Here is a 24,543-nt window from a genome sequence, read left to right as displayed (position 1 = left end):
AGTGTATGATCATGGGGAAGTGTTTTGGCACGTCAAGTGTGGGCATGTTAGAGGAAGATATGTAAGTTTTGAACATGATTTTGAAAGGTGTAATGGTTGGTATTGATTGATGGGTTTTTTTGTAATAGGAATGCGTGGAAGTTACGATACCGATTAGACAGCATGAAAAGTATAGGATTGAGTGAGGGTGTGGTTGTATGTGTTGTGTTTTGTATATGATGGGTTTGTATAGGGGATGAGAGAGCATGGTTTAACACATTTTATAAGACATAAAACGCTAGATGATGTCTTGGAAATATAGAACAAAATGTTGACGCTTTGGGGTGGATTTGGTTTGAATCTTGTCGAAAGCTTGAGCAAAGTACCTTTGAGTGAAACGGCAAGTAAGCGTGAATCATCATAATAGACTATATAATATTTACAAATCACACACAAGCCTTCCTCTACCTTCTTGTCCCTCTCATCTCATCAACCTCACTCGTACTTTAACATCGCACTTTCGTCACAACGCAACAACTCAACCTAGAAGCTTCATTTCTTTCTATATACAAGACAATAGCAATCATGAGCGCCATGGAAGTAGACGGCCCCGAACCCACAGACGACGCAGGAGCAGCTGGTTCAGCGCCAGCAGCTGCAGCAGCAAAGGGAAAGAATAAAGATGCGAGTAAGAAGAGGTTTGAAGTCAAGAAGGTACGAGTTATAGTGTATATGTTGGTGTTTTGTATGCTTGCTTTCGAGTTGATTGAATGATGGGGAGGGGATTGAGATGGGCCATTACGAATGAGCTGACATTTGGACTCTTGGGTTGTTACTAGTGGAATGCAGTCGCACTATGGGCATGGGATATCGAGGTTGATAATTGTGCTATTTGTCGTAATCATATTATGGATTTGTGTAAGCTACTGTTGTCTTGGTTGGTGTGTTTGGACGGACACTGATTGAACTTTGGCAATCAAAAAGGTATCGAATGTCAAGCAAACCAAGCGTCAACAACCAGTGAAGAGTGTACTGCTGCGTGGGGGATTTGTAATGTGAGTTTTGTGTGTCCCTTCAGCATCGTGTTGAGGTGCTATGGATTTGTCCAATCATTGAGCGATCTGGATCAATGACTTTTTTTGGTTGGGCTTGACATTATAACGCTTTGATTTGCTAACTCTTTTAAATATGGTTAGCACGCATTCCACTTCCACTGCATTTCTCGATGGTTGAAGAGTCGTCAAGTATGTCCGTTGGATAACAGGGAATGGGAGTTCCAGAAGGTACATAACTGTTCTTTCATATTTATATTCATATGGTACTGACGATTGTTATCCTCTAGTATGGTCGATGATCTACTATGTGCCAAGAACAACGAATTATATGAATGTATAGATCCTTTTGAATGTTGTTTTTCTTGTACTATTTGCTTTATTACAGTGATATCGAGATATGTGGTGTGGTTGATTAAAGGGATTTTATCGCGGTTTATTTCATACAACCGACGCGTATGTGGTTTTTTTGTTCGTTATCACTCCGCAAATTCACAAAACGTGCTTCTTGGAGGGTGTAAGCTTTACGAAGATGGCGGCTGCAGGACTGTAAGCACTCTCATCACAATATCCACGCATTCCATATCCATCTCTTCTCTTTACTGACACTCCTGTACATAACAGAAGAACAGCAATAGTTGACATCCACACACACGTCTACCTGCCTCGATACATGGATTTGCTGAGACAACGCAGCACCGTGCCGCGTGCATTCAAGAATGAAAAGGGAGAAGAGAGACTATTGATTCTGCCGTCTGAGGATGTGGATTTGAGCACGAGGTTTGGTGAGTGCATGTGATTTTAAGAGAGATTGTGGTGTTTGGAGAGGATGGATAGGATTTTAGTATTACGCTGTTTTGGTACTCGAATTGGAAGGTGTCGGATGACAAGACAAGAGCGGTGGTGCTGGAATGGGTTCTAGAGATTATTACAAGGACATTTTAAAAACTGGAAATACGATTATCGTGCTGTTATATTGAAAAGGATCAAAAGGAGAGAATGGAATCGCTGCTGGAATGGGTTTTCGCAAATGTTTGCTCTCGCTCAAGACGAGTCCACTTGTTGTAGGACGCCCTATCGGTCCTGAATACTATGATATCAACGTGAAGCTGGATTTCATGAAAAGGCATGGGATATCAAAGTCGATTATCAGGTACGACGCTTCGATACGTTCGCATCCTTTGATTAAGATTTTTTCTTTGTCGTTTCACACCAACCATTCCACACAGCATCGCAAACCCATGGCTAGACTTCCTCCCGCCCACCACATCAACCCCGCTCGCAACATCCCTCAACAACGACCTCCAACACCTCTGCACATCCAACCCATCTCTGTACGCATTCGGCATCCTACCAACCACTGTTCCCTCCATGGTAGCTGAAATACACCGCATTGCAACCCTGTCGCGTCTCAAGGGCGTTATTATAAGTACATTGGGTGCTGGGAACGGGCTGGATGATGATGCGATGGATCCTGTGTGGGGAGCTTTGGAGGAGAAGGGGTTGACTGCGTTTGTGCATCCGCATTATGGGGTTGGAGATGCAGCGTTTGGAGGCAGGGCGAATGGACATGTTATGGGGTTGGCGCTGGGGTTTCCGTTTGAGACTACAGTTGTGGGTTGGTGGTTTGTTGTTTGGATTGTGCACGAGCAATTATGGGACTGACGTTATGTTTTGTTTTTCGGTGGTAGGCGGTTTCGAGGTTGATTTTGGCTGGAGTGTTTGATCGGTATGAGAAGCTAAAATTGTTGTTGGCTCATTCTGTAAGTCATTTCGATATGTTGAGTTTACTTTTTTGGCTTGAATAGTCTGGAACATATTCCAATCTGATGGTTTATCTATCCCAACATAGGGAGGTACACTCCCCTTCCTCGCAGGCCGTCTAGACTCTTGTGTCGCTCACGACCCCGTCGTAAAAACGCGCTTAAAACATCCACCATCGCGCTACCTACGCAAACTATACTATGACGCTGTCGTGTACCATCCAAGTGGTGTCGCCGCGACGGTGGATTTTCTTGGTGGATGTGAGAACATGATGTTTGGTATGTGAGAAATAACCGTACATTGTCTCCGTGCCTATTCATGAACTCATGAATTCTGATGGGTTGTAGGTACAGATAATCCATTCTTCCCGCCTCTTAACGAGTCGCCGAGTACGACGCGGTGGGAGTCCGTTGACACGAATTTGAGCGCAATTAGCAGTGCGTTGGGCGATGTGAAGGAGCAGGAGATGGTGCTTGGTGGGAATGCAATGAGAATATTTGATCTGGAGTAGGGGGTGCTTTTTGGGTGTATAAATCATGTATTGTAAATTGCATAAAGATACAAGTCTAGAGACTGCTACCACACAATTTCTGATACAGATGTCTCCCTTAACAGCATCAACAACAAACAACCTTGTCTCAGTTCCATCTGACGCCTGCAAATATGTGAGGCCAAGACCATAAAGAAAGACAGCACATTCCCTTGCGCTATTAGTTTTAGTGTTAATTCCTTGTCCAGATTCGTCAGAGGTGTGAGCCGTATATTGTGTTATTCAGAGTACGTCTTGGATGCCTGTATGGATTTTCATATTGGTCAAATTGCTATATCACATGGGCAACACTACTTTCGAGGTAGATTGCACGATACGGAATACCAAAAAACTCGTGGAAATCGAGTTTGATACCCTCCGAACATACGTTTGCTCTCCGACAATCAAAGATGAGACGCGAAAGCAGTGACCGTTTCCGAAAGTGATTACTGTCACGACTGATTTCCTGTGTAAATGTGAGCGGGAAGAGTACTTAGTAAGAATGCATGATATCTATATTCCGTAATGTCTTTTTTGTTGTTGTAAAATTGTGGTATCAATATTTGTAAATTGCATATATTTACAAGTCTAAGTAAGTATAAAAAATGACATTTACAAGCATTAAGAAGAGGGTAAACCCTCAGGTATAGGCAAAAGAAGGCTTTGGATATAGACGGAAATATATCTTCTGCAACCATCATGCATCATCATCAATAACTCCAACATCTCCCATCAAAATGATATAGTCTCGATTACGGGCCATTCAAGTACTAAACTGCTCAATGCCAAAGCTTGATGTCGAGTACTTGACTTCAACTTCACTGGCAAACTGAGAGGAGAAGACGAAAAATGGTTAAAACCATCGGAATTGATGATGAGGAGAAATCAAAACCACCGAGAGAGTACGCATGAGTATGCCTCAAACGTGTCAAAGCACATTCATCTCACCTCAGACAGAGCAACCCCATTAACAAATCCATCGCAAACCAGAGTCGATAATAACGGGCACTTGTTCATCAATTGTTTCAACGAGTCTGGCGTCACTCGCGGACAGTGATCAATGGCAAATCGTTTCAAATTCGGGCATTGACTGGCTACAATCTTCACTAGTTCATCCCTAGCAAAGCGAGAGCAGTCTGATAGGGAGAGTGATTCTAGTGATTTGCCACGGATTTCTACTAGTGCGATGATTGCATCTTCTGATACCTACGAAGACAAGAAAGAAAAGGTTGGTGATAGAGCCCCCACGACCAAAAAACGAAGACGGACGTGTGAAAGATCACTTTTCAATCACGCAACACTCACATTATAGGCATAATCGAGATAAATCTCTCGCAAGCTCTTACAGCCGTCAACAAGGAGAGCCAAGCCAACATCAGCAACGGGTATTTCACTGAATGTTGTGGCACACATCGAAATGGACTCAAGTTCCAAACATCCTTCAGCAATAGCCCCAAGTCCAGAATCCATTACGAAATGACAACCTGTGGGTGTCGCGAGAACATGTTAGAACACACCCATTTGTGAAAACTAACCTTCAAAGCAAAACGAGAAAAAAGAGACTTGGCAAACCATGATATACCTGACAGATTCAGCAACTTGAGATTCGGACATGATTCACTGATGGCTTCCATACTGTTGTCCGTCACGTCCGCGTCCACCATCCATAATTTAGTCAATTTACGTAATGGTTGAATCAAGGGTATGAACAAGGCATCATTGATTTTCGAAGAACTCAAGTCCAGTTCTTGGAGGTTTGATAGACTCGAAGCTGCCAATGCATGGTATAGTTCGTTGTTACTGCTTGTCATGCCGTGTCGGATTGGCTGTTAATATAAGAAGCGTTTAGTATCTGTGGCGTTCGGCAAAAGGCATTTATAATTCACAATCATACCAACTCCAGTTTCAAGCTCTTCAACTGCTTAAACGATGCAAACGACGATATAGAAGACACTCCAGGTGTAGCGACTCCATCAACAACAACCGAGAATGAAATGACAGAATCCCAGCTGAGCAATGTGAGTTTCTTCAATGCCGGACATGAAGCTACAAAGGTATCCAGCACACGAGCTTCAATTATGAAGGCACCCAGCACTAGTGTTGAGAGTTTAGGTAATCCTCCAGTTAAAGTTTTGAGTGCTTGGTTGGCTTCATCTCGCATCACTATACACCCCAAATCTAGACGTGCGAGTTCGCTTGATAGTCGGTTTGTGAGGCTGAGGGTTTGAATGAGGCGTTTTGCACGGCTTATTAATCGAGATTCTAGGAAAGGAGGAGCGAGTTAGATTGCTTCGTGAAGCAAAAAAACACGCAATATTCGCATTGTATTACGAGCTGGCAATAACTCACGGTCTAATGCAACAACAGGAGGAGTACGACACCATAGTGTTGGAGCAAAGTCGTCATCACCAGGAGCATAATTCAAGACAGGATTATGGTATAACAGCGGGTATGCGACATCATTCAAATACTTTGAAAGTGTGCAACATTTCTCCAGGGACGACTGTGGCAGAGCGGAAAAGAGAGCGTTTACGAGTTCTGGCGGTAGCTCGTTTACTTTTGCAGATTGCCTCGGCGACATTGACAGAATGTCGTCAGTCGTGGTGTCTAATGTTGTAGAGTTTGATGTTTGCCGAATTTGGACGATGGAGATTGTGAGGGATGACGATGAAGCCATTTAATATGAGGGAGCCGTGATGATAATTCTAGTAAAATTGTTTGAATTGTCCCGTCTAATAGATGGAAGCATTGGAGGGTTGGTTCAATGCAAATTGGTCAAAATGTGCTCCACTTTCTTTGCAGCAAGATAAGAACGAACTACAATAGATGTGTTTGGGAGAGACGGTGGAGCAGCTTACCTAGTCTATATCGACAGTATAAGCTGTCTGCGAGCCTTCCTTTATGCGCAATAATTCCAAGTTCTATTCACGTGCTAAAATTGTTTCGAGTCAGATGCATGCGGTTTCAGCAGATGAAACGCGGCTGTATTCGCTCAACTTTCAACCTTCTACGCGATGATGTACGTGATATCTGGTTGGGAATTTGAATTTTGTATTGCTACCATTGTACAGCATGTCTCGTCAATCTAAACGTGCGTCCAAGGTTTACAATGTGCCGCTTGGCCGTAAACACCGTCGCTTCTTCAATTGAGACGCTAGGAGGAGCTCTAGATCACCATTCTGATATAGCATGAAATCACGAATCCACGTTCCAACACTGCTAACGTTCCCACAGATAGTACTCTTAGCACACATGGTCAACTTGATGTCACTATCTTGCATATACGTAAAGCTCTTCTTTTCTGTGATGAAATCTTTACGCCAATAGCAGACCGGTTAGTCAACACCGGAGAGGCGCTGGTTGATGCTCTTGATTGGGAGACCGTGTAGCAGAAACTTGCTCAACTTATGAAACACTTATAACACTTTATTCCTCTCACGAGACATCTGAAATCTAAATAGAACGAGTATTGTGAGTATACAGCTACGTATTTGATACTCAGATGAAACGAATACCAGATCATCAGTTCTAGGCTCCTATACGAAATGTTGGAGGACAACTAAATTCGGAGCCTTCTCAACTTACTCCTGAACAACAGCAATTGCAATTGGTACGCGATTTCTCAATGATTGAGACAAAGAGTTCAAAAAAGAATGGTTTGACTTTTGCCGGCCATAATCTTCACTCTCATGCCATTGGAATATTCGCGGTTCGCGTCTGGTTGGTCTTGAAGCTGATTTGTTGGAAGAAACTTGTTGAAAACTCAACGTTCTATTTCGCATAACCCTTCCGGCAACGGGCAAGGGACCACGAAGGCCTAGTACTGTTTGTTTTCGAGTGTATTTTCGACACGGTTGCTAAGCAAAGAACGCAAAGTGATTGGCAGACCCTGGTTCCAAACCTCAACAACCCAAATCCTACATTTTACGAGATTCTATTTTGGAAACATCACGAGACTATAAAACCTCAGAGCGCCACTCATATCACCATCATCTCCAAAAATCAAAGTGATTACTCCTCGTTGACGTTTGTCGTTTACTTCAACAACACTAACGACAATGTAAGTTTAGTGTTGCACGTCAACCACATCTTTTGTTTTAGTACTTGCGAGAAGAGAAGCTAACTCTACCTTACTAACATCTTCTAGATCAGTACGACAACAACGTCACAGGAGTAATCATGGATACTACGATGAAGAAGAGTGGTTTGCGTCAACATTTCCTCAACTGGGTAAGAACCAAGATTTAAGTTCCTGCCATGATATCTACTTCTGCTAACTTTACTTTCGCTCTCTTTTAGTATAACAATACCACCTTGATCAGGTCTGACGCTCAAATACAGCGTGAAAAGTATCTATTTGGAACCTTGGGAATCGAAAAGGGGCCAGAATTTAACAGATGGGCTCTTTTACCAGCTGCTGTATTGAGTAAGCATCAAGTATTTGATTATCAGTTCCTTATACTAACCGTCGTTTTCATTTCTGGAAAATAGTCCAATTGTCGGTTGGTTCGCTATGTGAGTGCTCCATTTGATAATTTTCAGTCTGTCAACCAAGCTGACTCAAATCTCATCGAATAGACGCATGGTCCAATTATAATTCACCACTCGATTCTCTAATGTGGGGTGCCGATAACTTTAAAGCCAACCCATCTCTCGCACAAGCACCAAACGTCTTTTACGTCGCAGTCGGATTCTTTGGTCTAAGTGCTGCTACATTGGGACCATGGTTGGAACGTAGAGGGCCAGTACAAGCTCTCCTCCTCGGTGTCACCCTGTTCATGTTGGGACACATTGTCGCTGCTATTGGTGCCTTCACTCAAGTCTATGCTCTCGTCTTTATCGGATATGGATGTATTGCTGGTATTGGATTCGGTCTGACTTATATCTCCCCTGTCTCGCCATTGCAAAAGTGGTTCCCTGATAGACGTGGTCTTGCTTCTGGATTTGCCGTCGCTGGATTTGGTGAGTTCAGAAGTGATGACGATTGTCCTTGTGGCTCTTGACGATATGAATCTCTTTTACTTACACGATTTCTCTTCTGGAATTTTTTCATTAGGTGGTGGAACAACTGTTGCCTCTTACTACATTTCATACTTGATTACGACGTACGGTGTTGGTTACTCTTTCTTGATCACTGTAAGAATCGATCCATTTGAACCTTTTTATGTTTAATTTTCATTCGGCTCTGTATCTAACAAACGATGATTGGTCATCTAGGGTATCACATACGCTGGCATCATGTACACCCTCATCCCCATCTTCCGAGTCCCCCCACCAGGCTACACCGTCAAGAACATTGCCGTCGATGTCGTCAAGGGTGCTGAAGCCGTTGTCGCCAGCCCAGTCAACAGCCCAGTCTCATCCCCCACCCGTGAAAAAGCCGAGAAATCTGAAAAAGATGTCGTCGTCATTCAAGAAGACACCAACATTGCCATCAAGGATTTATTCAACCGTCGTGACTTGTTGGAATTGGTTACATCTATGGACTTTATCTTGATGTATCTGATGCTCATGGCCAACAGTATCACTGGTCTGTTGATCGTGTCGCGTTTGTCGAATATGGTTCAGCAGTTGTTTGGAAAGCCTGCTTATGAAGTAAGTATTGTCTTGAGGCTGGCATGAGAAACGTGAATTCAAGTTTCTGACAAACATTTAACCACATTTAGGGAACTACCATGGTCGCCATCAACTCGCTAGTCAACATGGCTGGTCGTATTATCTTCTCCTCCATGTCCGACATATTCGGCCGTCGCCCCATGTTTATCTTCACTCTTACTGTACAAATTGCTTCCATCTGTAAGTCTCTACGCAGAGCGCCATTTTGAGATTTTATGGCTTCCAAGTCACCAACCATCTGAATTCATCCAGATGGTATCTTGGCCTCAGCACACCAAGGAGTCTACGGTGGCTTCCTCTTCTGTATCTTCTGTGCCACAATGTGCTATGGTGCCGGATTCGGTCTCATCCCTGCCTTCTTGGCCGACATGTTTGGTGCCAAGATGACTGGTGCCACTCACGGATTCATCCTCACCGCCTGGTCATTCGACGGTGTCGTCGGTGGTCTCATCTTCACAGCCATCTACAACTCGCAAATCCACAAAATCCCAGGAACCACGCTCGTCGACCCAGCATCATATGATGTCGACTTTTACTGGGTATCTGCTATCGTTATTATGGGATGGATTGTCACCGTCTTGTTTGTACGAACTGATCTTAAGGCTAGATTCTTGCCATTACACAAGGGTGAAATTATAAGATCAAGGCTGTTTGGATCGCTCTTCTTGATTGGTACTTTTGGTATTCGAAGGATGACCAAAGATGAGGAAGAGAAGGAATGGAATGAATATCTCATCAAGGCGCAGACTGGACAAGTTATTGTCGGCAAGCTGCTCAATGGTGGTCGCCCACGTGGTGTCACTGCTGGATCAGCATAAAAAAGCAGTAATAAAACAATGGGATGTTTTGATTCCTGATTCTTTAATATATGGCACCCAACTCTGTAACATTTTGTGTGAGCGCGAAAATTGATCTTTTCGTTGGAGCTTCAAGCGAGGGTAGTTCCCAGATCTAAAATACGATATAGTTTCCATTTCAGCTACCAGAATTGCAGTTATTCGCCGTTCTTTGGTAGCTTTGCCAGCTTTGAACATCAAAGCAATAGCACAGCAAAGAGAAATCACAAGCAAGTTGGACTAGCGGCAGTAGCAATATTTGTTGCGAAACAATAAAATCGCGAAATCCAGGTGGTAAAACACAATGATATCTCTCTCAGGTTGGTAAATATTCAACTTTTTCAAAACCAAGTTTCGGAAGAAAGTCACGGCAAATTGACGTGACCAGGATCCTGGTCGTTTTCTTTCCCTCGAAATTGATTGCATTTGAACCACCTTCTCCTTCGTTGATTGGCTGTTTGAATCAACACAGCCAAGTCGCCTACTCGTGACATCCATCCCAACAATCTCCATACTTGTAAACTTTTAGCAAACCTTTACAAGATGGAAGGCAAGGAAAGCTGGGGCTTGCGAGACCGCTTCCTATCATGGTACAATGATACCACCTACATCCGTTCTGAGGAACAAATTGGTATGTATAGTGCATGTTGACATTTGCACATGTTTTTGTAAAATTTGATCAAAACAGACTATGGAAAGGATCAATAGACTAATTATTATCATCATCATATCCACTCCATAGAACGTGAAGAATATCTATTTGGTGTCCTAGGGCTCAAATCTGGACCCAAGTTCAATCGTTGGGCGCTCCTTCCAGCAGCTGTCCTAGGCAAGCTTGCCTCATCTTCAGTCATCCTTCAATCTTGATTAAAATGATCACTGATACGCATCTCTACAGTGCAACTGTCTGTGGGCTCTCTGTATGCATGGTCAAATTTCAATACGCCCCTCGACAATCTCATGTTTGGTGCGGCCAACTTCAAGGCAAATCCTACATTGGCTCAAGGTCCAAATGTGTTTTACGTCGCGGTTGGTTTCTTTGGTCTCAGTGCAGCTACATTGGGTCCATGGCTTGGTACGTATGATGGTTGCTATTGGATTGGTTGATGACGTGGCAAACTTGATCAAGTCATGATGATTCTCATCTTAAACTCATTGAAATAGAACGAAATGGACCTGTTAAAGGATTGTTACTCGGTGTTTCGCTCTTTACTCTCGGTGTAAGTACATAAAGTTGTTGGTCTTGTTTTGTCACATGTCAATGTCCATGTCATCATTCGTTCGTTATGAAAACTAAATCAATCTCATCATCATTCTCAGCATATCATCACTGCCGTCGGCTGCTATACAACCATCTACGCTTTAGTATTCTTGGGATACGGAGTCATAGGAGGAATTGGCTTTGGCTTGACTTACATCTCTCCCGTATCACCACTCCAAAAATGGTTTCCTGACTTCCGAGGTCTTGCATCTGGATTTGCAGTTGCTGGATTTGGTGGGTTTGAAACCTTGTTTCATCCATTGGCAACGACATGCTGTTCTTTTTTTTTGCGAGTAAACGTTACTGTTTCTTAACCCTGGCTTGAATTTTACTTTAGGTGGTGGAACTTTGATCGCTTCCTACTTCATCTCGTACTTGATTACTGCTCTTGGTGTTGGACACACTTTCCTCATTATCGTAAGTTGGATTGGTGATGATTTAGCTTTCGCTCTCTTATAGTTGGTGACCTGTCACACATCTGCTAATGCTTCGGAACGTATATAGGGACTTACATATGCTGGTGAATATCTACTCTACACAACTTTTCAGGTTGCGTAGTCTCATCCTCATTTATCTGGGTTTAGGAATCATGTATCTCTGTATACCAATCTTCCGTGTTCCACCACCTGGGTACACTGTCAAATCTATGGCTGTCGATATGATCAAGGGCACAGAAGTACTTGGCGCTCCTCCACCAGCAAATGAGACTCAAACATTTGTTGTCGAAGATGAAAAGCAACAAGCCGATTACAAGGATCTCTTCAACCGTCGTGACTTGCTTCAACTTATAACATCAGTCGACTTTATCATGATGTACTTGATGATGATGGGTAATTCAATCACTGGACTATTGATCATTTCTCGTCTCAGTAATATGGTTCAACAGTTGTTTGGAAAGTCCGTTGCTGAAGTAAGCCATTCAGAATCTTTGTAAGTTTTTTTGGCGCCCTCGAACCAGCAATTGTTTTAACCTAGGGAACTACTATGGTTGCCATCAACTCTCTATGTAACATGGCAGGTCGTATTATCTTCTCGTCAATGAGTGATTTTGTCGGAAGACGACCCATGTTTGTCTTTACATTGACAGTACAAGTTGCTTGTATTTGTGAGTAATCCTTCGTACTTTGCGTTTGCTCGTTTTTGTTGGCCATCATTCTTGCCTTCAAAAATAATGGATACAGACCATAAAAACATCATACTCACTACTGCTATTTTTCATCATACTCATTTAGATGGTATACTTGCCGCAGCTCATCAAGGAGTCTACAGTGCTTTCCTCTTCTGTATCTTCTTTGCTGGAATGTGTTATGGCGCTGGATTTGGGCTTATACCTGCCTTCCTTGCCGACATGTTTGGCGCCAAGATGACTGGTGCTACCCATGGATTCATACTTACTGCTTGGTCATTCGACGTAAGTATTGGTCATGTTATTCCTCTCTCTTTTGCTTGCAAGTGTTCCAAGACTTCGTACTCATATTCTCACCCTCACACTCTCAATTTATAGGGTGTCGTAGGCGGATTAGTCTTTACGGCGGTCTATAATTCGAAGCTTGTCAAGGTTCCAGGCTCAACTACACTCATCGACCCATCTTCATACGATGTCGACTTTTACTGGGTCTCTGCTATCGTCATCCTAGCCTGGATAATAACTGCCTTCTTTATACGAACGGATCTTAAAGCCAGATTCTTACCATACCGCCATGGAGAACTCCTTCGATCAAGGCTCTTTGGCTCTCTCTTCTTGATTGGTACATTCGGTGTCCACAGGATGACTGCCAAAGAAGAAGAGATGGAATGGGCTGATTACATGGCAAAAGCCCAGCGCGGCGAAGTTGTAGTTGGTAAATTATTCAATGGTGGTCGTCCAAAAGGAGTCACTGCTGGATCAGTATAAAAAAATCAACATCAAGAAAGTAGTGATCTCAAATAAGATGTAGTTTAGTTGTTAATGTAAAGAAATTGCTTTTTCAGTAAAGTTGTTTATATCAATGTGAAAAATAAATACATTTGATTCACCCCCATGCAAAAAATGTTTGGTCTATGTTCATGGAACGACTACATCACACATCGCTGAATAGTATACATACCAACCGTTGTTCACTCAGACTTCTCTTCCACATCCTAAAAGTGCCTGCTAATCAGATTGCATACCATATTTCATGTTAGTCACTAGTGATACCCTTCCGCAGCCACATGATCACTATAAGAGGAATTTGTTTGATCATCTAAGAGTCTACTAGTGACTCTTATCTCATTAGTAGCGCTAATCCAAAATGCAAAGAAAAACCTGCCAGTTTTGATTGGTTTGATGTTGCGACGCGATCTTAGATCTTGGCCAAAGGTAGACGATCAGACATCAACATTAGAGTACAAGTCTATACTTTTTGGTTTGAAGTCAAGAGAGGTGTCATGGTCGTCCTCTTTGAATTGAATGAGGACGCAGACGCGGTGTCTCGGACGACCAGACGACTAGAATACACGCAAAGTCGAATTCTTTAATCATTTGATCTGAAAAGCTTCCTGGACGTTGAAGTTTCCCAAGAAAATTCATTGTGAGCCAGTCTCGTAATATACTATCTTTTATCTAGGCTGTAAAAAAGCTTACCCAATGTATTCAAGAGAGCAGTGCCAAGCACAACACCTAGCTTTCTGAGTAGTTTCGTGAACCTGTTCTCGAACGTGAAGCAAAACATAAAAGTCCAAGGACTCACTCAACAGAAAGAATGATCTCACTCCTATCAAATGGCTCTCAACAGATTATATTTACCCCTTTTCAACTACATTCAATACTCATCCCTCAAATCTCCACCCACCCTCTTCATACTCTCATACTCCCCCGCAGCTTCGCCCAACTCGCACCACATATCCCGTCTCCTCGACACATCGCTCCCACACTCTGACCCAATATCAGATCCCACACTCGCCATCTGATGTGCAGAGAGTTTCGTCGCGGCTCGTGTAGCCAGTCGTGCTATAAAAAACAAGGCCGAGCGTTAGCGAGGGGCATTGCAAAACCCCAATTCCTTTTTTCCCTTACCAGCCCGCCTCGATGCTAATTTATCAGCCAAATCCCGCAACCCCACATCCCGCTCAATCAGCGCCTCCCTCTCACCCCCCGTCCTGCTCGAGCAGTTACTTGCAGACGACATGACGCTAATCGGGCGCGACAACAGTCCATCGGCGTTAACGCGTTTCAAATCACGTTGATGTTTCCTCAGATATCGTTCCCGATCGATTTCCTGTAGCTGTGCAGCAACAGCCTCGAGTTTCTTTTGCTTGGCGAGCATGATGGTTTGGCGTTTCGTGTTTTCAGTATCGATGAGGCGGGTTTTGGCACGGATTAGACGTTCTTGGAGCTATGTGTTGTAAACATTAGGCACAAAAAAATTTGTAAAGATGTTATCGTAGTTTCTCACCTCAAGAACAGACATCTCGCCAAGCAGCCCAAGCCCCGCCGTCTCAGTCAAATCCACAGTCTTGACGACAAATCCCGCAGGCGTCACATTCCGCTGCTCGAGCAGCCGTATCTGGGCAATCAGTTCCGTCTTGCGTATCCGGTCTTCCTCATGTTGCTTGTATGCCTGTTCACGTAGTTGCTGCGATTGTAACTCTACTTCAGCAGCTAGATCCAAGAAAGCGTCAGTATGTATTACAAAGGCTCTTTTTTTGGCAGACATACCTCTTCGTAAATTCTCATCAATGACTCTTTGCTTCGCCCGATTAATATTCTCCTGCAAGTCCTGCACCTGTTCGACTTTTCGGCGCTTTTCGAGATCGGCTTCGTGTTTGGCTTCTTCGGCGGCTCGTGCGAGGACTTCTTTTAATTCTTTGGCTTCTTGAACTCGTTCTCTAATAGCGAATGACGAAAATACGTAAGTAAACAATATCTGCAAAAAAACGCCATGAGATTGTACAAGAAATCCTGCTTGGATCGTACCTATTCTCAATCAATATCCCCTCTCTCGCAACAATAGCATCCTCATGCGCAAGCTGCACTTGCAGTCTCCTTCTCTCCAGCTCAATCCTCTTATCTTCCTCCTCTACGAAAAAAAATTCATCAAAATCCCCTCTATATTGAATCTCTCACCAACTCAATTACCCACGTACCTTTAACCCTCGCAGCCTCCCTCCAATTCCCATACGCATTATTATCCCTCAGTCGCACCTCACTCTCATTCATCTCCTTAACTTCCTCGTCCCTGCGTTTCTTACTGAGTGCGTTTTCTCGAAGGATGGCGCTCGTGGTAAGTTTTACCGGCGCGACTTCTTTGAAAGTGGGAGCCGGACGTGCGATTATGCGTTTGCGTGCTGGGTCTGGGGTGGTTGGCTTTGGTGGGAGGGTTTGGGATGCTGCCTAATTATCCAAGATATATTCAAGTTTTTTGTTAGAGGAAAGAGATGGGCTTGGAATTACCTTCTTGGCAGCAGCAGCGACTTTGGCGGCGTGGAATTGCATACGTTGGGCTTCTTCATAGAGGGTCTACCGAAACAGAAAAATATCAGCTACACCATCAGGGTTATATCAGTCACAAACCAAAGGTACCTGCGTCTTGTGCCGATTCTCCACCTTTGTCTTCTCCAAAGCAGCCTGCTCCGAGCTCCCTTCATAAACCGTTTTTGGCACAGGCCGTGCTTTCGGAACAGTTGATATACGTTCCGTGGGCTCAGGTAATCGACGTGGTCGTGGCTTTGTAAGTAGGAATGGTTTTGATTCTAACGGTAAGAGATGTGTGTTTAGCAATTGATAACTCAGTATTCGGCAGGTGTGCGATTTGCTTTTCTTAAACCTGTTGGTGGTTTAGTAGACTTAGCAACCGTCATCCCACAATTCAATTTTTCCAAGAACTCTTTGGAGAGCTTGTGAATGTTGGATGCGTTTTCAAGCAATGGCGTCACCAAGTTATCCTAAAGTTGGAAATTATTACTACCGACCACGGTTCTTTTTCGCTTCCAACAACGACTTACATGCACCCAACTAGCATCCAGCACCCTGCACCAGCACCCCCTCAGCGCGCCCTCAACCGCAACCGGATCCGACAGCACGCTCAAGAACGACGCGATATGGCGTGGCTCCAGTCCACGCACAAGACCCGTTAGTCTGTCAAGCCCGATCTCGTTAATGCGAAATAGGATCAGGTATCCCAGTACTAAGATCAAACGACAGATCAGCAACAACACAAAAATGGACGTAAAGTCCATGGAGTGGTACCTGTAAGAACAGCCCTTTCATACTGTGGCCTTACACCCCTCCCACTGACACCATTAACAACAGCTATAGTGCCCTTTAAGATCTTGACATGTCGCACACATCCCAAGAATATCTCTTCCAGAAACACCTTTTCATCTGCATTCTCAATCTAAAATCAAAAACCAGTCAGTCAAAAGATCTCGACATATGTGTGCTCTTCTCTAGTTTGTTTCTTTTTGCACTCACCTTCATACTCTCAAAGTAACCCCTCAAACACTCCATTTCACCCACCACACCCTCAGCTTCAATCTCATCGTCCATAGACATTCCACCATCCTCATCATAATCCTTTGATGTCTTCTTGTGCTTTTTCAATTGTGGTTCAGCGATAAGATCCGGTCTAAGCAGGACCAGCGATGTAGCGTGCTCCATAAGCGTCTTGTAGTCTGGCATTGCCTGTGCGGGTTTCGGTACGGGCGCCATATGTTGCTGCATATCAGATCTTGATATATTTGCGGTTTTGCGAGCACACTTCGCTTCCACAAAAACACCTCCCATAATTCTCCGAACTAGACTCATGATTCAAACCACACATATAATTTACCCCACACACAAGATCTATACAAAAACCACTGCCTTCACATCTTCCCCCTCCTCCTCCACACTCCACCCAGCTCGGGCCATTCAGGCATCCACGCCTCATCAACATCGACATTGCGCACATCGAACAGTTCGATAAACTGCTGATCCATAGACCGGGATTTGGGGTGTGAGAAGCGCCGGTACTCGTCGAATATGGATGTGTGTGACCAGTGTTGGAATTTGCGGAGGCAGCCTACGAGGCAGCCTGTTCGGTGCTGAGGAGAAAGTGTTAGATTGGGTTGAGAAAGGTGAGGGATGGAGGGTGTACCTTTCCCTTGTTACAGTGTATGAGTACTAGAGAGGTATTGTTAGTGAATGGTGGTGGTTGAGATAAAAAGCACGTACAAGGATGGTTTCTACGATCTAAATAATAAAAGCGTTAAAAACACACATCACAATCACATAATAAAACACAAGAATACCTAGTATAACAGACAACGCAGCAGATATAGTCTCCTCAGGTATATCCACGAATGGTTCCTATCCAGAAAATTAGCTGCAGTCTTTTTGTGCGCATTCCGCAGTAACCACACATACCTTATTCCCAGGCACGCCAAACTGAAACAACCGAATTCCATTCTCATCCAGAAACTTCTTATTTCCTTCTGGATATTCCTCTAATATGAGTGTCCTGCGAAAAAAGACACCAGATGTTACAACCACACGTTCAACAACACGACGTTTTAGCAACACGGTATACGAATACATACAAGACAGATCTCAATCGCACACTCTTCAAAAACCCATAATTCTTCTTCTTTGGCATGCTGCTACGATACACGCCCTTTGCCACCATACTCCAATTCTCGCATGGGACCAGCTCTTCTTCGATTTCCTCGTTATTGTTGATTAGCTCGTCAAGCTGGGCCGTTTCGTCAAGGTTCCAGTCCATGTTTGGTGGATGCGGGATGGAATGTGGTGGAATTATGGTGCTGGATATGGATGTGGGGGAATGCATTATCGAGTTTCGTGATGTTGTTGCTGCCGATGCAGGGACAGAGGATGAGAGCTGGGGAGTGGTTTGCGAGGTAGATATGCGAGGGGATGTGAGTGGGGATTTGAGCAGTTCGGCTGCTGGCGGTGGTTTGGACGCCATTGCTGCTTGGTAAGTTGTTTGTGTTTTGGTGAAAAGGTTCAAGTTGAAGTAGGAAGCTTCGCGAAGACGAAAAAAAGCACAATCGGCTATCGAAAATTGTCTTGTTACGATGTCAAAGAAATCGGACCCACGCGAAATTCTCGTCGCGTGTACAAACACGTCCAGTCAAACAGGAATGTGTTTCTTATATTTCGTTTGGGTAATAGTAGAAAAAGGGAATGGAAGATTTGCAAAGTAATGGAAGAGCATACTTCCATATCTACGTTCGGTACCACATTCTATAAAATAGGTATGTGAGAACCAAAAAACAATACTAGATCAGCGGATATTGGAATCGTTCGTACCTCGTTACTCTTTCACGCTTAATCTTCTTTTGAAGTGCCAACACTCCATACATCAATGCTGTGGAATCAGAGGGTGGATTAGCATGTCGTAGCATTGTATGCAACAAGGGTGATAATGCAGGTAGAAATGTCTTGAGAGGCTCGTTATCTCAACTACCAATGATCATACCTTCAGCTAAACACGGATGATATGTTAGACGTCATACAGTTGCATCCAACAGAAAAGTTCAATTCATCACATACCAGTAGGAGGACATCCAGGAACATAGATATCAACGGGAACAATTCGATCACATCCACGAACAACAGAGTATCTGCATGCAAGGAATATGTGTATGAGAAGATGAGATGTGTCAGGGAGGACACTTGAAAATTACGAAGGATTGGCGTTTTGTTCTTACGAGTAGTGATAGTATCTAGAAAGCAAAATAAGAATCAGATACAATCAGGATACATTCAAATGCAACAACAAACACATACCCTCCACCATTAGCACAACTTCCCATACTAATAACCCATCGAGGTTCAGGCATTTGATCATACCTAGCCAACAAAAAGTCACATTCACTAAACTCGAATCGTGAACAATGAATCTCAACATACACTTTTCTCAACGCAGGAGCCATCTTATTCGTCAGTGTGCCAGCCACAATCATGACATCGGACTGTCTCGGACTGGCCCGAAACACAATACCAATACGATCCTGATCGTATCGTGCAGCAGCCATGTGCATCATTTCCACAGCACAGCACGCGAGTCCGAACGTCATTGGCCAGATGGATGATGTGCGGGCCCAGTTGATGAGCTGGTCGATTGTTGTTAGTGCTACGTCTAGTGAGGTATGGTTTAACAGTTGAGTTTATGAGTTGAGATGAAGCAAACTTGAGTAAAGATACTTCCTCCTCTTTTTTGCATCCAAACAACAACCTATTAACACACATACCAGCAGCATTACTAACAGGAGCAGGCAAATTGAATGGGTTTGCAGGACGTAGTGGTGCATCGGCTTGATCAAAGGCCGTCAATGATTTATCCTTCATAATCAGACGGGCGATAGAGCGTGATTGTTGAGTGTTTGATGGGACTGGGAGATATGATTCTATGACAATGAGATATGTAAGATGAGTGATGATTTAGATGGTTTGATGGCATGTCTAGTGCTCTTGTCTCACTTTGTTTGGATGTATGGTTGATGGATGATATTGAGCGTCTGTTTGTTTGTGGGAAGGAGCGGGGCGTCAGTATATCTGCGCTTCCAATATGCATTGCAAGCGATTCTGATTTCTCCTCGTCTATCTGTTCCTCCTCTAAAAGCAAAATAACTTACATTCCCATCTTGCATCCTAAACAAACAATAATGTGTTAATACTACTAAAGCTCATATATGAGATACTAGCTGCTTGCCTGTTGAGGTACCAGCTACTCGAAGCAGCATCGAGAAAGAACGTTGTTGCGTATTCATTCTTCTTGCTATGTTTTTGGCAACGCTGTCGGAAGTGAAAATGTGAAAACTGAAGCAGAGTGGGGAAGGATAAAGAGGCATTGTTTGGTGCTGGGTATTATTTTACGTGTATTCTAAAATGCTTGGCATATGACGATGCGTGTTTCATCTTCTATATACCGTCACAAAGTCACGAAGATTGACAAAGGTGTTGGTGCCGTGAGGCTTTCACCCTCTGAACTCCGAAATAATCAAATGACACGTTCCTCCATCTATCCGCTGTCCTATCTTCATACTGTCACCTCAAGCCATATGTTTGACTATCTGCACTTTTATATTCTCACAACGTAGTATCCTATACAAAAGAGCCCAATTCTAGCTAATATACACTTGCTTCGACTTTTCATTTTATATGGGTGTGAGCCTTTAATCAATTTGCGATTCGAGATCTAGATTTCGAATTAGTATGGTGAGCTCTCTGGTGTTGTGCTGCGTAGAAACAGTCAACCTTGCAAGTTCAACTAACCTCAATCCATAACATATGGGCGCAATTCAGTGATCCGTAATCTGCTTCTACAAGCAAGCTTCCCTCGTTCTCGTAGTATACGATCAGACCCTTCTCCAATTTGTATGGTCTGGACTATCGTTCCAACAAATACCAGGAGTCCACATCCCCCAAATTCCAAGCCACGATACAATGGCGGTCGTAGCATCGCACTGCTCATGATGGTATTACCAGAGATCACAAGGTTGCTCTCGTTATCAATATAATACAAGAAACTTTCTAGACACGTTGGTGTGCAATAATCAGACTTGAGGTTTCCCCACTCATAATCTGCGGAAGGAGACCAGTATGAGAAGGATACAAGATTGGGAAGAACTATGGGCATTCGTCCGTAGTTGATTTGCGAATTCGGCTTTCCATAAATAGTCAAGTGGGTGACTTTCTCCATTCGGCGTGGCGTGTTCTGGTGAGCAACTGGCCCACTTGCAAGTCACTCTCATCCATATCCATTCCTTGTAAGCATGGCAAGTCAGTGAGAAAAATAGCCTTTGAAAGTGATGGCGTTTCACCCATAGTCAGCGTCAGCAGCGTCAACGTGCTACTGCTTTTCAATATTACATCATCAAGTACTATTAAAGTCCAGTCAGAACGTCTTTCAAACAAATATACTGAAGACTTTCTTACTTGAAGTTCCCAAGACGTCGCTAAAATCAAGGTAAAGATTCTCGAGCTTGCAATCGGTGACGAACTCCAACACTCCAGAGCTATAACCCATGACACCTACGTCTGTAACATTCGTGAAAGCTCCTATGACTTTACAAGACGAGGATATGTGGGACTGTTCCATATAATTGAATGCAGAGATGCCACGTAGAGACTCTTTACTGCCCTTCAACAACGCCCTCCATGTAGCTGCGTCGATAGCGCCGCTCGAACGAAATTCACAGAGCTTCCACCTTCCCATTGCTTCCTTTAGGCTTTCAGGAATACCCTTGAAATGTAGGCGAAGCTTTTTTTACATATTGGTGTGTATCGGCAAAACCGGATAACCTATTGTGAAGTGAAAAGCCCCACACTCTTTCTCCAGCTGGAGATACCTCAAATATACTCAGTTTGACAAGCTTTTGCGATACTCGGTGAAGAAGCTGGAGGTTGTCGTTATAAATATCAAGGCTTTGCAGGTTGCACGCCTCTGATACCAGGCTGCTCTCCAAGTCGTGACGAGCGTCCTGTAGTTCCCCGGGGCAGTCAAGTAGGGATAAGACTTTATAAACTTTAACGGGCGTTAATAGTATATGGGCTTTTTGCAATAGGTTCCTCGGAATATCCAACTGAATGACGTAAAAAACTTTTGGTTGAGCGGCGACACGTCGTGATACAGATGCCTAACTGCTTCGGAGTTCCAGTCTTTGCAAACGAGTGCTGCTGATTGCAAAGTCTTCCTGTCATCAGCAGAGTACTCGAAGATTTTCTCCAATACTAGAGATGGTAATGGAGGCATGGTTGATGGATTACGTTGGTTTCGAACTATGAAGAGTTTTATAAGGGTATCGATGAGTTGGAACCATTGGACCTGTTGAAATAATTGCGTTATAGTTAATGCAAAGTTGATGTTGAATGTTTTTGAGATGTGAGTTTAATAGCAATGAATGAAACCAAAGGAAGCAATGGGACATCAAGGAACTCAACCTTCATTGTTCTCATAATAGTAATCCTCTCAAATATCAAAACACGGTACCATGAACAATTAGCACGATTCTTGAAGCTATACCTCAGTAGAAATGCAGAGCTTTCAAGAAGAACTGATCCTTGTTAAAACCTAGTGACATGTACAGCTGCACAGCTATCACTGATGCCTCATGCTCCTAATGCGCCACTCACTATGTGTGATGTTGTGATGTTTGGAATGACGTGAACAGCCCAGTGAGAAGACGAAAGTTCAAAGGTGCCGAGTTTTTTGCTCTCTGAACACTGATCAAAGTACGCTCTAAACCGCTTAAACAAAAAACTCTTTCACCTCTTTCAAGATAATCACGTACCTCTACGTCAATATTCAGCCCTAGGAAGAAGCAGTATATTTGAAATGAACAATACAAGCATATACGCGATATACGAGTATGACTGATGCGTACCTAGATGAATCCCTAGTCTCTGCCGGAATAGGACGATTGAAATAGTGGATGCGAGGACAGCGTCATTAGACATTTTGAGAGACAAGGATCGCAGTTACGCGGTATTTGAGCCATTTGAGCATTGTCACCTTATCCATAATGATACGCACATAAATCTCCATCGAACCTTTCAAGAACAGCAACTAGAACTTAGCTAGATCAACCACAGCCCACAGCAGTGTCTTCGCATGCTTTCGCGAATAGACAAAAACCGACATAAGTGTGATATGCCATTTCTTATTGTCCCTTACATCGTCGCAATCTCAATACCTGATACAAAGCAGCATTCATCAGCAGCAAGTTTGAAATCCCTCTTCAACACCATTTCAGACCATTTTGGTATGCTGTGAACCACATAAGACACTTTCCAAGCTCTCAGCGTCGATTCGATATGCTCAGATCTTGGCGAGCCGTCCCACAAATTGTGATTTGACATGTGCGAAATCGATGCTGGCGCAAACAGCATTTCCGCCGTATCAAGGGGCTTCATCAAACTTTGAGTATAATGACTGTCTTTCGTAAGCTTATAAAAAGAGCCTCCAAACACTAATTCATCCCTTTCAAACCAAAGTCCAAGACATTCGTACCTTTAGGAATCATTCATTTTCAATTCAGTTATTTAAGTAAGTCGAGTTCAGCTATTCACATTATCTCACTAATTCAGACTGTAGCCACACACAAAAGCACACACTAAACACACATATTCACCATTTCTCTTCAACCCCACAAACCCATCCCCACTCAGGTATTCTCCAACGGCGGTATCTAGTATAATCAGTATCATAAATCACTGATTCGATCCGAACTAAAAACGAAACTTTACCTCAGCAGCATTCAGCACGTCCGCATCCTTGATCCGACAATCCCCCAACGTCTCCCCCGATATCGTAATCCCATCATTCGACACCAGTTTCAGCTTACTTGTCGCGATACCAGTTACGTTTGACACGACTGTCAGGAGTGATTTTATCGGTGTTGTGGGTGTGCATCTACCCAAACCGACTGTTAGTCCAGCGTCACACCCCGCTAATTTTTCCCACATACCTGACATTCAAACTCGTTGTATCCCCATGCAGCACGGTAATAATCATCCTCTTCTGTCCCTGCGGTCCCGGCGACGTGCCCACACTACTACTGCTATTCCCATTGTTATGGGACGATGAGCTCGACATGCATGACGACGATGACCGTGGCCGCGTGGCAACCGTCGACGATGGCCGTGTTCGTATGGGCCCTGTAGGTACTACCGGTGGTGCTGATATCTCGAAATCTAGGATTGTCCAGTTGTGTGGCTCGTCGCCGAATGCTTCGGATGCGATGCGGAGGAGAGAGTCGATTGTGGAGACTATGCAGCCGTACACTATTTTGATTGCCTGATGTACACACGTTTTAGATGAATGGAAGGGATTATAATGTGTGTAAGAATGCATACTTTGGTATTCCGATTCCTCGCACGGAACTCCCGCAGCTGTGAAAAGTACGTTCCGGGCTGATCCCAGTATTTCAGTATTGGTTTGCAGCCGGGCTGGTCGTGTATCAGTGACATTGCTAATAGCCTCCCTAAGCAATTGCATACTAGTGTTGAGCAAAGTTCGACTGTGCGAATATGCGAAGCTCTTACCATGCGCCTTATCAAGTTCATTCGAATATGTGAGTTCCGTACTATGATATATAATCGGTACGCCCAGCATGGCGTACAATCCTTCAGCAATCTTAAAAAAAAGACATGTGCGTAAGAAATGTGCAACCTCAAAACATCACACACCCAAGCAATCAAAACCACAATGAAACACCAAACTGCGACACGTACCGCATTATTCAACAATGCAAAATGCCATAAATAATCCAGCAAGTGACCAGCTACTAAATGTTTCAGTGGATGCATCTTCTTGATAATCAAAAACCGTAACAATTCTTCTGCAAGTGCCTGTGCATACTGAGGATCGAATCTACGTGCACCGTGTACTAGTTGTGCCATTGTTTCTTGTTGGTTTAGCATCGTCTTTTCTATACGAGGTGTACTAGTGTTGTAATAATCACGGTTCGGTTGTTGCTGTTGGGTAAGATAGTTGGTTTTTGTTGGTTGGATGCACGATAAAACGGGGTGAGAATTAGGAA

The 24,543-nt window shown here is 43.7% G+C and overlaps 7 protein-coding genes across 7 annotated transcripts; 4 read left to right on the top strand and 3 right to left on the bottom strand.

The window, feature by feature from the left end:
- Positions 1-564: 564 nt before the first annotated feature.
- SmJEL517_g03492 (uncharacterized protein) lies at positions 565-1,333 on the top strand (the record flags this gene model as incomplete). The annotated part of the gene is made up of 5 exons (XM_031169420.1): positions 565-693; positions 819-897; positions 964-1,034; positions 1,176-1,262; positions 1,322-1,333. The coding sequence occupies 5 exons, from the start codon at positions 565-567 to the stop codon at positions 1,331-1,333; spliced, it is 378 nt and encodes a 125-aa protein (XP_031024601.1).
- A 230-nt stretch (positions 1,334-1,563) lies between these two features.
- Positions 1,564-3,306, top strand: SmJEL517_g03491 (aminocarboxymuconate-semialdehyde decarboxylase; the record flags this gene model as incomplete). Its single annotated transcript, XM_031169419.1, has 7 exons — positions 1,564-1,580; positions 1,656-1,816; positions 2,100-2,184; positions 2,261-2,645; positions 2,723-2,794; positions 2,884-3,073; positions 3,143-3,306. The coding sequence occupies 7 exons, from the start codon at positions 1,564-1,566 to the stop codon at positions 3,304-3,306; spliced, it is 1,074 nt and encodes a 357-aa protein (XP_031024598.1).
- Positions 3,307-7,503: 4,197 nt separating this feature from the next.
- On the top strand, positions 7,504-9,758 carry SmJEL517_g03490 (uncharacterized protein; the record flags this gene model as incomplete). Its single annotated transcript, XM_031169418.1, has 8 exons — positions 7,504-7,554; positions 7,624-7,750; positions 7,816-7,839; positions 7,903-8,286; positions 8,381-8,460; positions 8,542-8,919; positions 8,991-9,120; positions 9,193-9,758. 8 exons carry the CDS (start codon positions 7,504-7,506, stop codon positions 9,756-9,758), a joined length of 1,740 nt encoding a protein of 579 aa, XP_031024599.1.
- Positions 9,759-10,319: 561 nt separating this feature from the next.
- On the top strand, positions 10,320-12,931 carry SmJEL517_g03489 (uncharacterized protein; the record flags this gene model as incomplete). Its single annotated transcript, XM_031169417.1, has 11 exons — positions 10,320-10,407; positions 10,519-10,575; positions 10,675-10,851; positions 10,941-10,996; positions 11,097-11,271; positions 11,375-11,454; positions 11,542-11,557; positions 11,622-11,947; positions 12,013-12,142; positions 12,270-12,448; positions 12,542-12,931. 11 exons carry the CDS (start codon positions 10,320-10,322, stop codon positions 12,929-12,931), a joined length of 1,674 nt encoding a protein of 557 aa, XP_031024659.1.
- An 889-nt stretch (positions 12,932-13,820) lies between these two features.
- On the bottom strand, positions 13,821-16,708 carry SmJEL517_g03488 (uncharacterized protein; the record flags this gene model as incomplete). Its single annotated transcript, XM_031169416.1, has 12 exons — positions 13,821-14,008; positions 14,075-14,393; positions 14,454-14,659; positions 14,717-14,886; positions 14,975-15,077; positions 15,145-15,391; positions 15,452-15,517; positions 15,581-15,750; positions 15,825-15,942; positions 16,003-16,184; positions 16,247-16,394; positions 16,472-16,708. The coding sequence occupies 12 exons, from the start codon at positions 16,706-16,708 to the stop codon at positions 13,821-13,823; spliced, it is 2,154 nt and encodes a 717-aa protein (XP_031024658.1).
- A 155-nt stretch (positions 16,709-16,863) lies between these two features.
- On the bottom strand, positions 16,864-17,963 carry SmJEL517_g03487 (uncharacterized protein; the record flags this gene model as incomplete). Its single annotated transcript, XM_031169415.1, has 5 exons — positions 16,864-17,082; positions 17,136-17,230; positions 17,290-17,347; positions 17,405-17,498; positions 17,578-17,963. The coding sequence occupies 5 exons, from the start codon at positions 17,961-17,963 to the stop codon at positions 16,864-16,866; spliced, it is 852 nt and encodes a 283-aa protein (XP_031024655.1).
- A 259-nt stretch (positions 17,964-18,222) lies between these two features.
- Positions 18,223-19,574, bottom strand: SmJEL517_g03486 (uncharacterized protein; the record flags this gene model as incomplete). The annotated part of the gene is made up of 9 exons (XM_031169414.1): positions 18,223-18,241; positions 18,308-18,365; positions 18,477-18,482; positions 18,551-18,621; positions 18,709-18,723; positions 18,788-18,850; positions 18,911-19,139; positions 19,252-19,407; positions 19,481-19,574. The coding sequence occupies 9 exons, from the start codon at positions 19,572-19,574 to the stop codon at positions 18,223-18,225; spliced, it is 711 nt and encodes a 236-aa protein (XP_031024654.1).
- Positions 19,575-24,543: the final 4,969 nt, after the last annotated feature.

This window comes from Synchytrium microbalum (assembly GCF_006535985.1).
Source record: "Synchytrium microbalum strain JEL517 chromosome Unknown SmJEL517_scf0018, whole genome shotgun sequence".
Taxonomy (NCBI): Eukaryota; Fungi; Chytridiomycota; class Chytridiomycetes; order Synchytriales; family Synchytriaceae; genus Synchytrium; species Synchytrium microbalum.
Note: the sequence above shows the minus strand (reverse complement) of the source record. Positions and strands in the feature narration are given on the sequence as shown.